The sequence below is a fragment of the Suillus discolor genome, assembly GCF_016758755.1.
Source record: "Suillus discolor strain FC423 chromosome Unknown F5147scaffold_54, whole genome shotgun sequence".
NCBI lineage: Eukaryota > Fungi > Basidiomycota > Agaricomycetes > Boletales > Suillaceae > Suillus > Suillus discolor.
In genome coordinates this window covers 304,844-316,053 of record NW_024541301.1, presented here as the reverse complement: position 1 = coordinate 316,053, position 11,210 = coordinate 304,844, and the positions used below count along the sequence as shown (strand labels likewise).

General features: G+C 45.3%; 5 protein-coding genes across 5 annotated transcripts; 3 read left to right on the top strand and 2 right to left on the bottom strand.

Annotated features, from left to right (window-relative positions):
* Positions 1 to 17: 17 nt before the first annotated feature.
* On the bottom strand, positions 18 to 1,866 carry F5147DRAFT_655590 (uncharacterized protein; the record flags this gene model as incomplete). Its single annotated transcript, XM_041433996.1, has 5 exons — positions 18 to 282; positions 328 to 687; positions 734 to 805; positions 854 to 1,184; positions 1,268 to 1,866. Coding segments are annotated over 5 exons (1,627 nt in total), but the record flags the coding sequence as incomplete, so codon positions are not given.
* Positions 1,867 to 2,111: 245 nt separating this feature from the next.
* On the top strand, positions 2,112 to 5,447 carry F5147DRAFT_747167 (uncharacterized protein; the record flags this gene model as incomplete). The annotated part of the gene is made up of 12 exons (XM_041439916.1): positions 2,112 to 2,430; positions 2,529 to 2,959; positions 2,984 to 3,052; positions 3,100 to 3,301; positions 3,352 to 3,560; positions 3,644 to 3,691; positions 3,746 to 3,921; positions 3,978 to 4,074; positions 4,128 to 4,658; positions 4,770 to 4,853; positions 4,878 to 5,183; positions 5,205 to 5,447. 12 exons carry the CDS (start codon positions 2,112 to 2,114, stop codon positions 5,445 to 5,447), a joined length of 2,715 nt encoding a protein of 904 aa, XP_041289585.1.
* Positions 5,448 to 5,643: 196 nt separating this feature from the next.
* F5147DRAFT_582184 (Tubulin/FtsZ) lies at positions 5,644 to 5,841 on the top strand (the record flags this gene model as incomplete). The annotated part of the gene is made up of 1 exon (XM_041431639.1): positions 5,644 to 5,841. A coding segment is annotated over one exon (198 nt), but the record flags the coding sequence as incomplete, so codon positions are not given.
* Positions 5,842 to 7,838: 1,997 nt separating this feature from the next.
* On the bottom strand, positions 7,839 to 9,062 carry F5147DRAFT_655588 (uncharacterized protein; the record flags this gene model as incomplete). The annotated part of the gene is made up of 8 exons (XM_041433995.1): positions 7,839 to 7,879; positions 8,001 to 8,073; positions 8,153 to 8,192; positions 8,286 to 8,350; positions 8,478 to 8,510; positions 8,730 to 8,744; positions 8,803 to 9,007; positions 9,037 to 9,062. 8 exons carry the CDS (start codon positions 9,060 to 9,062, stop codon positions 7,839 to 7,841), a joined length of 498 nt encoding a protein of 165 aa, XP_041289583.1.
* Positions 9,063 to 9,450: 388 nt separating this feature from the next.
* On the top strand, positions 9,451 to 11,198 carry F5147DRAFT_777036 (uncharacterized protein; the record flags this gene model as incomplete). Its single annotated transcript, XM_041441929.1, has 5 exons — positions 9,451 to 9,786; positions 9,841 to 10,131; positions 10,184 to 10,267; positions 10,325 to 10,860; positions 10,919 to 11,198. The coding sequence occupies 5 exons, from the start codon at positions 9,451 to 9,453 to the stop codon at positions 11,196 to 11,198; spliced, it is 1,527 nt and encodes a 508-aa protein (XP_041289582.1).
* Between the last annotated feature and the right edge of the window lie 12 nt (positions 11,199 to 11,210).

Sequence of the window (11,210 nt, the reverse complement as noted above, 5' to 3'; positions counted from 1 at the left end):
TTGCCTACGCCACAAACCGTTCTCTGTTAGCATGGGTGGGAGGTCCGTGTTTTGCCACTGGCCATTGCCTGCCGCTGGTTTGATTGCCATGTCTGCGAGCATTGACTCTGGCACAGTGGGAACAGCAGGTTTCATTGATATTTCGGAAGTGGGCTCTGACTTGACCTTCTTGGCCGGGTGTGGTACCTTTGTCATTGTCGTCAAAGTTTGGGTAGCTGGCTCTGATTTAGCCTTCTTGGCCGGCCGCAGGACCAACGGTTTCTCGACAGCCATCACACTTGTCTGTTGCACTGTTAGAATAGACGTTGGTGAAAACGAATGACTTACTGTTGCAGTGGTGTGACCAGCACTGTTAGTTCCTCTCAAACCCTTCTTGGCAGTGGAAGAAGCATCTTCAATCTCGTCGTCGATATCCATAGTGTCGTCCCTGAGCTCTATAAGGCTATCCAATCCCAACTCCATCACATCATCCTCATAATCAATCGAGTCATCTCCAAGTCCCAACTCACGCACAACTTCCTCAAGTTTCCTCTTGCCAGTACGTGGGGCTTGTTCTAAGGCGAAGCTAACGATCTCTACTTGCTTTTCATAGGGCAAGTCGACGAAAGGAATATTGCTTGACTTGGATGTCAGGCTCAAAACATCGCTGTTGTCAGCATCAGATTCCTGGGGACTCGCGATAATTGGCTAAAATGTATGGTAAGTACAGATCTTGATGAGCATTTGAACGTACCTTCGCGCTGGTGACCATGATAGGAGCTGTGTGAAATTCTGTATCTGTACCACTCTCAATTTCAATAACAGTCTGAAATAGATGGTAAGTTAGATTATCGCCTATAATCACCGCACTTACCTTCATTACAGCCTTTCCTTTTCCTTTTTCTGTGACAATGACAGCGCGCTCTTCGGAATCGCTCTTGTCATCATCGCCAGAGTCGCCATCGTCATCAGAGCATGTGACCTTAGGTTTAGTTTTGGATGGTGTAGGTGGGGGTTCTGTTGCCTGTGAGAAAGTCATTGCTGAAGTTATTCTGGTAAGTCTTGAATCTGTTGTTGAGCCAGGAACGTCGCTCGTTCCAGTCCTACTAGTAATGGGGGTGGAGTTTGAGGATTTCCCCTTTGAATGAGGTTTGCATTTATCGAGCCAATTGTTGACTGTTCCTGACAGGCTGAATTTCTTGCTTCTGAATTTTGAGGTCAAGTCCAAAAAGTAAAGCATTGACTCGGTAAGTATTAACATGATGGTGTGAGACAGAATGCCACTGACTCGGTATTGACATTTTTTCCTTTCTTGTCAGGGCCATGTGCCTTGCCATCAATGGATCTCCCAGGCTGGTCAGCCTTGATCAGATCATCAGGCCGATTCAAGTTCTCATTCTGCTTCTTCAACCTCACGGCGCTGACAGCTTTGCATAACAAAAGATTCTCTTTCTTCTTCCTCTTCGGCTTGGTCTCAGACTCCACTGGCAGCTTGAGCTCGCAATCACCATCTGTGCCCGTGTTATCGTCAGCAACGCCTTTTAAGGTATGGTCACCTTTAGCCTGAAGACTGGTCTCAGTTCCTAACACGTCGCGGCTCTTTGAAGGGGTATCTTTGGTGACACATGGCTTCTGTATGACCGGCCTTGGACGAGGCTTTACAGGCATCACCTTTGCTATCACTCCTGCCTGCTCTATCTCCACCAATGCCTCGACTTCTGCAACACGTTTGATGCCGTTTTTGGCGGCTAATTGCTGTGCTTCCTGCGCTTCTCTGGCCTGCTGATTGTCCACCGCAATTTCTTTTGCTGTGCGTCGTTTTCTTGTAGCTTGTTTCACAATTTCACCAGGGCGCTGAGTCGCATTTTTAGGACGAGTGGAAACCATAGCAGGCAGGAAAACAGCAATTGCAAGACAGTTGGATGTAAGGAGCACGGCAGGATCAACGAGAAAATTCAACACTTTAGTAAGTGCCTCATGAACCTTTCCGAGTCTAAACTCAGACAAACAACGCTGTCGTACTTGCACATGATTTAAGCTCTTTTCGTTGTCCTTGACACATATTCGTTGATTGTGTGATACTGATTTGTGTACTGAAAACTTACTGCTATTTTTTAGTTGCCATCTTTGCCATGCCGCACTCTAGACGAGATTTCAGCATCCTTCGCATTCCCTGCACCAAACCAGGATGCAACCATTGGTTCAAGAACAAATCTGGATACACACAGCATATGAACACAGCCCATCCATTGTTTAGTGCTGCACCACCCTTATGTGCAGAACCATCTCAGTCTACTCGGCCACATCTAGATGATCCGTCTCAGTTCAATCGTTCTCCTTCACCTATTTTTAATGGAGACATTGATCCCATACAATCTGATGGTGCCGGTGAAGAGGACCATTCTGAGATCCCTCATTCTGTACAATCACCCACACCTGCAGAATTCGTTGGTACTGGTGACCGTTTATATAGAAACTACCATCCTAGTTTAACCGGTACGTTTTCTTTAGTTTTCACGTTTTCTATCTAATATACTTAATCTTCAAAGGTCGTCCATGTGATCCTGAAGGGAATTTTCTTCCGCCAGGAGCCCTGCCTTTGCCACTTTCAGAAAAATGCCCCAACGATTGGACTCCCTACCATGATCGGTTGGAATTCGAGCTTGCCAACTATATTTTCACCAAAAATCAGACACCCGCAGCACAAATCGACCACCTTCTTGACCTGTGGGCTGCATCGCTAATCCAAGCTGGCGCTGACCTATCACAGGTACCATTCAAAGACCATCGTGATGTCTACAGGACCATCGACAACACGCCTTTAGGTGATGTTAAATGGCAGTCGTTCTCGGTCAAATACACTGGAGACATTCCAGATAGAGACCCCACACCCTGGATGACTGAGAGCTATGATGTGTGGTTTCGCGATCCTCATCAAGTTGTTCAGAATATGCTTGCCAATCCTGACTATGCCACAAAAGTTGATTTGTGACCTTACCGCAAGTTCGCAACAGAAATGGATGAGCGCCAATGGCAGGACTTTATGTCGGGCGACTGGGCTTGGAATCAAGCAGTAAGTCTCTTCCTTTCAATGTTCACTTAATTAAAATTTACACACAGGATCAAATTGCTGAGGATCCAGACACTCATGGCTCGACGTTCGTGCCTGTAATCCTCAGCAGTGATAAAACCACAGTGTCAGTTGCCACCGGGCAAAATGACTATTACCCGCTGTATGCATCCATAGGAAATGTTCACAATAATGTGCATCGTGCTCACCGTGGTGCAGTTGCAGTAGTCGGATTTTTAGCAATGCCAAAGAGTAAGTTCCTTTTCAATCGCGTATCTTCATTAACCTTACAATATTTGTAGCAACGAAACAACATGCTAAAACTGCAATTTTCCGCAAATTCCATCACCAACTATTTCATTTGTCACTTTCCTTTATACTACAGAACTTGAAGCCTGGGATGATGAAGCCTGAAGTCGTGCGCTTCGGTGATGGCCATTATCGCCATGTAATCTATGGACTTGGCCCATATATCGTGGACTATGAGGAACAGGTTTTACTCACATGCATAGTCCAATCATGGTGTGCAAAGTAAGTACTTGCGGCCTCTTTATTGTATTGATTCTAATTCCATTGTAGATGTACTTCAAATAGCAAAACTCTCTGCTTTGGGATGAGTATGGAATAATCGCTCAACTTGTGGTAAGTCTCAGCGCATCTCTTTTACTCAAAATTAACCTATTCATCATGATATAGCCATTCACAAACGATTTCCCTCAAGCCGACATAAATGAACTCATTGCACCGGATCTCCTCCATCAAATAATAAAGGGGGCCTTCAAAGATCACTTGGTCGCCTGGGTTGAAAAATACCTTGTGATTACATATGGTCAAGCACGAGCTGATGTCATACTTGATGACATTGATAGAAGGTACGTCAAACATGATGTTGAGTATGAATCATCAGGCTTACTAGTATTCTGAACAGAATCGCAGCAGTGCCTGCATTTTCAGGATTGCGCAGATTTCCTCAAGGACGCAACTTCAAACAGTGGACCGGGGATGACTCAAAAGCTCTTATGAAGGTATTGTATCTTTCGTCTCATTCAATTCAGTTTTTTCAGCTAACATCATTTAGGTATATCTGCCAGCAATCGAAGGCTATGTCCCAACGGATATTGTCCGTGCATTCCACGCACTCCTTGAGTTTTGTTACCTTGTCCGCTGCAACATCATCACGAAGACGTCTCTCAAAGAAATCGATGATGCAGTTGCTCGATTCCATCAGTATCGTGAGATTTTGAAGACCTCCGATGTGATTCAGACCTTCTCACTCCCTCGACAACATTCGATAAAGCATTACAACACCCTCATTCGCCTTTTCGGTGCACCGAACGGACTTTGTTCATCTATCACAGAAAGTAAGCACATCAAAGCTGTCAAGGAACCATGGAGGTGGTCCAGTCGCTACAAAGCACTAGGCCAGATGCTCGTGACCAACCAATGTCTGGACAAGTTGACTGCATCATGCCAAGATTTTCATGCGCGTGGGATGCTTAACGGCACATGTTTAACTTCTGTTCTCACTGTGTTGAACATGCAAGCCTCCAGAGAACATCACAATGCAGGCCAACATGAGCTACCCGTCTTGTCAGCCCCTGGAGAAGATGTGAAGGAAGACTTTGACATCATTGATGACCCTACCTCAGTCCTCGCACATGTTGAACTCGCTAAGACACCCCATAAGCACACCCCATCAGGTTTTATTTCAATTACTGAGAATAAGTACATAGAAGGTACAAAACACGCGCAAAGGATTCCAGAGCTTAGCGCCGAGCTTGATATTTGCAACTTGGCTGACCTTGTTTGATGGTTCCTTTTCGAACAGTCCAATCCCAAAGATACTCGCGACCCCACTGAGGTCCCTCTCCTAGAGTTCCCGCACTATCGAGGTCAAATTTCCATATTCAACTCTGCATCATCGACATTCCATGCACCCAGCAACCTTAGTGGAATTGGTGGCATGAAGCGCGAATATATTCGTGCATGTCCCTCATGGAGAAATGAGTATGCACGCAATGATTGCGTGTTTGTGATCACCGACTCGGACACTCACGGGATGCAGGGCATGGATGTTGCCCGTGTCATGGCATTCTTTTCTCTTCAACAGCATGGCAAACAGATTCCATGTGCGGTGGTCCGCTGATTCAGTCAGGTTGGCAATGTTCCTGATCCCGACACCGGCATGTGGATGGTTAAGCCAGCTTTTGCAGCACAAAACACCCCACACTTTGTGGTCATTTACATTGACACTATCTTTCGTGCAGCTCACTTAATTCCAGTATTCGGTACAACCCCACTCTCACCATCAATCAAATTCTATCATGTCCTCGACATATTCAAACTTTTCTACGTTAACAAATTTGCAGATCACCATGCCTTTGAAATTGCTTTGTAGGCCTTCATATGGCCATCGCTATCCTTCGCCACCAAAGCCCGCTTTCCCTCCATATTCTGCCGGACTCACCATCAACCAGGCCTTCATATGGCCATCGATACCCTTCACCAAAGCCCGCTTTCTGCGGTGATACTGAAAGCTTATGTTTCAGTACCGCAGACAATGGGAACTCTAGTAAGTCAGCGTGCTTACACCCTCGTTGAACGTTGACTTGAACGAGTTCCAGACCAACCTTGTTCCTTTCCCGCGCATTCATTTCCCTCTTGTCACCTTTGTGCCCATCATTTCAGCGGGGAAGGCACACCATGAGCAGAACTCTGTTGCTGATATGACCTTCTCATGCTTTGAAACGGGTAGCCAGATGGTCAAGTGTGATCCCAGGGAGGGCAAATAGTATTGGGTAGTACATCGCAGCCATCATTAGAATTTTCACTTAGACACTTATTTCCGAGTCACCTGTCTTAGTCTCTTATTTTACTTATTTTACTTATTTTAGTCCTTCAACTTAATTTCGTGTCGCCCACTTGTTGCGTCTGAAAAATAAGTGAAAAAAGTTGTATTAAAGTGACATTAGGCCGAAAAGGGAAACTCATGATTTCCTGATGTGGTAGCGGCTTTCCAGGCAGATTGTTCATTTTTCTCTCTCACTCGTATATATTGAAATATAATGATTGTGATATATTTCTATTAGGCCAGCTTGATGAGACTAGTACACGAGTGCCAATGATCCTTTACTAGCTGTGATTGTGCCGTGTCACAGATCTTGTATGAACTGCATCATTGTAGTCTATATTTTCTTTGGCATCCATGACTATGTACCAACAATTCAATTTGTTGCAGCCTTAAATAGCTTGGTAATGCGAAGCATTTGTTATGCAGAATGGGACTACTCAAAGACAATGAAACTACTCAACAAGTTAGATGTAATTAGGCTGATAGCACGATATCTCAATCTTGTTGCAAACTCTCATACCTATCTAGACTTGATGACCGGTGCTAATGCCACTTTCCACGATAAAGCCTTCTATAGCTTTGTAGCTTAGGACACTAATAACAGAAAATGAGAATACCCAACAAAGTTAATGTAAAGACCCTTCTATTTCTTCCTGGGCACGATGATGCGAAGTCATGATCTTGTCATAGTCTCTTCAACGTAGTCTATATTTGCAGGCATAAATGGTTATGTATCAATGGCTCAAAATTTTTACTGTATAAATGGGTATATTTAGCAACCGCAGAATTATATTCTTCTATAGTTCACATGGCTACAATATCAAGGACTCATGAATTCACTGATGGTAGTACGTATATATGCTATCGCTATAATTCATCAAGTTCAGCTCGCCCACATCAATTCTCTAACAATATGACTGTAGTCTCAAATGATCCCACTTAGTGGCCGTCCATCAATGAATATCAGTATTCCAGCTATTTTGCAGGTTCGTGGAAACCAGTTAGATGCTGAAGCTGACACAATCTGACCTTGGCTGCGGTTTCGTAGTTGCTGCCTTTGTTGGAGTGGCATATGATTGGGGTGAGCATGATGAAACTGAAGGACTGCTGATATCTTACAAGTATTTCAAGCACTTACATTCGTACTAGAGGTATGTCAATGTTATCACCGAAGCAGCCACCTCTCTGAGAATAGTGTTATAGGTCGAATTGGTCTGGGTGAGCAGCATTTCATGTCAGACGAACACACATGAAAATACACTTAATTACAGAGGCAACACTGGTCCCTAATGACTGTTCTTTATCTCAGTGTATGTAGTCTGTTTGTCGCAGTTTCCATGTTGCACTGACTTGAAAGTATTGTAGGTGCACTACCTTGGAATCTTATATGCTGCGTATGTTCAAAAGGGTAAACAATCGATGTCTTACTAATCGTCTATCTCTTATAACCAGTCTGTCCATGGTTGGTATGTCTCCTTAGTACATTCACTGTCTTTGTTTTTTTCACTGACAGCATACAGTCATTATTCTGACCATCTCGCTGACGGATACAGTGAGTCTTCTGCACAAATGCCTGCTATTCCCTTTCACTCAGCCGTGCCTTGTACTAGGAGTGGGTGTGGTTCTTTATCAATCTATTCATTCACTAATGACTAATGACTACCACCTATATGACCGCAGGTGTAAGTCTGTTTGGAGTGTGTTGTACCCGCGGCTAGTTGCTGATTGGATTCGTTAGGCTTTATTATGGACACTGTACGGGTGTGGACTGTCGTTCTAAGTCGCACGCGGACGCAGGAGAAATGGAGCTAGACAAGCAAATATATTATCTCAGTATCGGGAAGAGACTCTGCATGTACGTAGATAGGCACCTAGACAAGCAAATATATTCTAAGGGTATATTAGCTCGTATGAAATGGAAAGGAAACGATATAAGGCTTACATCTCAGTATCGGGAAGAGACTGAGATGCGTGCATGTCTAGGACGTTGTTTTAAACTATGGGGACACGGGGAAAATAGGAAAGAAAATAGTAAATGAGTTTAAGACCTTTGGCACTTGGCCGATGTCACGAGCAGCTGCATGACGGATGCGCTCGTACCTTTCATCCTGACATCTCCGTGTCTACTTCTCCCGACATGGACGAGTGTTTTGGTATTTGCAATGCTGTGCATCTGTAAACTACAAATTTCCCCACAGACATCGACATTTTTGACAGTTTCCCACAGTAATCCACAGAGGGACAGCGCTCACAGCACATTTCTCCGGGGCATCAAATTTTTTCGACAGTAACCTACAGTAACCCACAGCAGGACAGCACTCACAGCACATTTCTCCCGGGCATTGAATTTTTTTCAACAGTAACCCACAGAGAGACAGAGCTCACAGGATGTACAGCCTCACAGTGTTTGTCAGTAAAATAGCTACCTCAAGCGCTAGTAGTAGTAGTACCTGAAAGTACTTAGTAAAATTAAAATTTAACAAGCAGACCGGTCGCCTTAGGACGTTGCAGCTGTTTTACAATCAATTACAATAACAGTCTGTATACTACGCTCGCCGTTGTCTTCTCCTCACCTACATGAATTGGTTCCATGGGATCAAACATTTCGTACTAGAAGTCACACAATTCAAGTGTCGAGATGGAACAAAATTTTATGTCCATATTTACTATACTACTAGCCTAGTACCAGTACTGCTAAATACAAACTATTTGACACAATTTGAAAGAAGGGACGAGGCATCAGTCCAACTGGATCGTTAGCTGACGGCAGGATGCGAATGAGTCTATGACAAGGTTAGTTGGTAGTGTATACATAATAAGAGTACTTACCAAGAGAACCATGTGCTGGCTAATGTGAAAGACCGTGTTTTTTGAATGTGACACGCATATGGCCTAGTCCTACATCGGCCTTGTCAAGCTTCCGCTTGGAAATGACAGACTTGTATCTTGAAAGACTGGTCATGACCTCGTGCTCTCGCACGATGCAATCAGCAAGTTTTTTCTCCGCATTAACTATATCGTGTCGGGCCCTTGCGAGATCCATGATCAGGTTGGCTTCACAGTCATTAACGTCATTGATGGTCTGTACACACGTTAACGAGCAGTGCCTAGTAAGAGTCAGATATCAGTCACTTACCATTGACCCAATAGCATTGACCACATCGTACAAGTCAGCGATTCCGCTACTGGGAGGCTCACTAAAAGTTCGGCTCACTTGCCACTTATTGGAGTTTTGCGGGCGCATATTTGACAATGATGGTACGTCACTAGAAATATTTAGGTGGATTGGTACGTTGGACATGGGTGTTTTGAGAATATGGCTTATTGATTCCGCAAGGTATTACTTACAGCTTCCTCGGAATCTCACGCGTCGATTGTACTACATATGACATTCCAGTGTCCTTTGTGCGGGAAAGGTGGTTTCAAGGATGATGTAGCCGTTGCTCGGCACATGAGCCAACCTCGCTCTGGCTGCAGTACATGGCTGCAGGATTTGATATGCTCGCGCTCTGAGTCTGATATGGACAATGAGCCTGTGAGTACTAATACTATGGACAATGGACCACATACTATTCCCAACATCGAGACTGGTGGTTTTGGAGATTGGGATGAGATGTTTGGAGGGAGTAGTAGTGAGCTCCAGGCTTACAAAGAGAGGACACCAACTCGTAACTCAGAAGTCATTGACTCGTATCCTGACTGCGCTCGATCATACGGCAGGGGCTACACGTTCCTCGACGTATTCAATTCAGACGAGAACAGCAAACACCGTGCAATGAACCCGTATAATCCATTCAGTGGCCAGAAAGACTGGGAAGTTGGGTCATGGCTACTTCGCTCTGGATTAAGCATGGGGAAGATAGACAGTTTTCTTTCGCTCGACATGGTGAGTAATAAATTCTTTTTGATAACATACAATTTTTGAAGGTGTCTTCTTTAGATAAAGACCCTTCCGTTGTCGTTCCATTCGGCCAAGGAGCTGCGTGGCAGAGCGGAAATGTTGCCTAGTGGCCCGCGCTGGATGTCTCAAGTAGTACCTACAGCACATCCCACGAAATCGCCCGTTGTCTTGTATTGGTGTGATCCCTTAGATTGTATTTCAGGCCTTCTCAACCACCCTGCCTTTCACAATCATCTAGACTTTACGCCTTGCAGGGTGTATAGCACTGCGCAGCGGCTGTGCCATGTATATTCAGAGTGGATGACTAGTGATGATGCATGGAATATGCAGGTACATATAGTTTCATCTGTGCGAGTCATCGTACTTATCGATTTTCGGACAGTCGGCCCTACCAAGAGGTGCAACACTCCTGGGGACCATCTTATCGTCTGACAAGACGAATATATCAACCATGACGGGTGACAGAGTTGCACACCCCCTTCTGATTAGTCTTGCCAACATAGGCATGTCCACATGACTCAAGTCGTCTTCGAATGCCTTTGTGCTTACCGCTCTACTTCCCGTCCCAAAATTCATCTACAAGAAAAAATGCATGCGAGGCGTACTTGAGGATCGCCTCATTCACGAATGCTTAGATATTGTTCTCCGTCCACTCAAGCTGGCTGCTCCCGAAGGAGTCATGCTATTGGACCTTGTTGGACACAGTCGCTACTGTTTTACACCACTTGCAAGCTACATTGTTGATACCCCGGAGGCCATGATGCTGGCTGCTGTTGGCGGGAAAACCTCCCCAGTCACTACGGCCATGTACAAACAGTTTGGAGACCCTTTCCATCATGAGCCTCACACACGAGCAACTACACTCTCCCAGCTGGACATTGCACGGAGTAAAGCTGATCCCAACGACATCGAGATATTTTTTCATGAAGCACAGAAGTTTCGTTTGAATGGCGTGAACACACCATTCTGGATGGATTGGGTCCTCAGTGATCCATCACATTTTCTCACTCCCGAATTTCTTCACCTCATTCATCGTGAGTTCTACGACCACGATGCAAAGTGGCTTATTTGCGCAGTAGGTGATACAGAGATTGACTTTCGGTTCTCTGTGTTGCAGGCTGTCACTGGGTTCCGTCATTTTCATGGCGGGATTTCAAAACTCAAACAGATTACAGGACGTACTCAACGCGACATTCAATGCTCGATCATTGCAGTTGTTACAGGGATCTGTAACACCTACCAGAGCCCCAGCTCTCCCTACGCCTGCCCCCGCTCTGCTAGACTCCCCGCGCGGCGGTGCGCCGCCCACGCCTAGAAAAACAGCGGTCTGGACCGCTATGACCCCGCCCCCTGGCGCTATGACCCCGCCTGGCGCTATGACCCCGCCCCTGGCCTAGACGGCCTTGTAC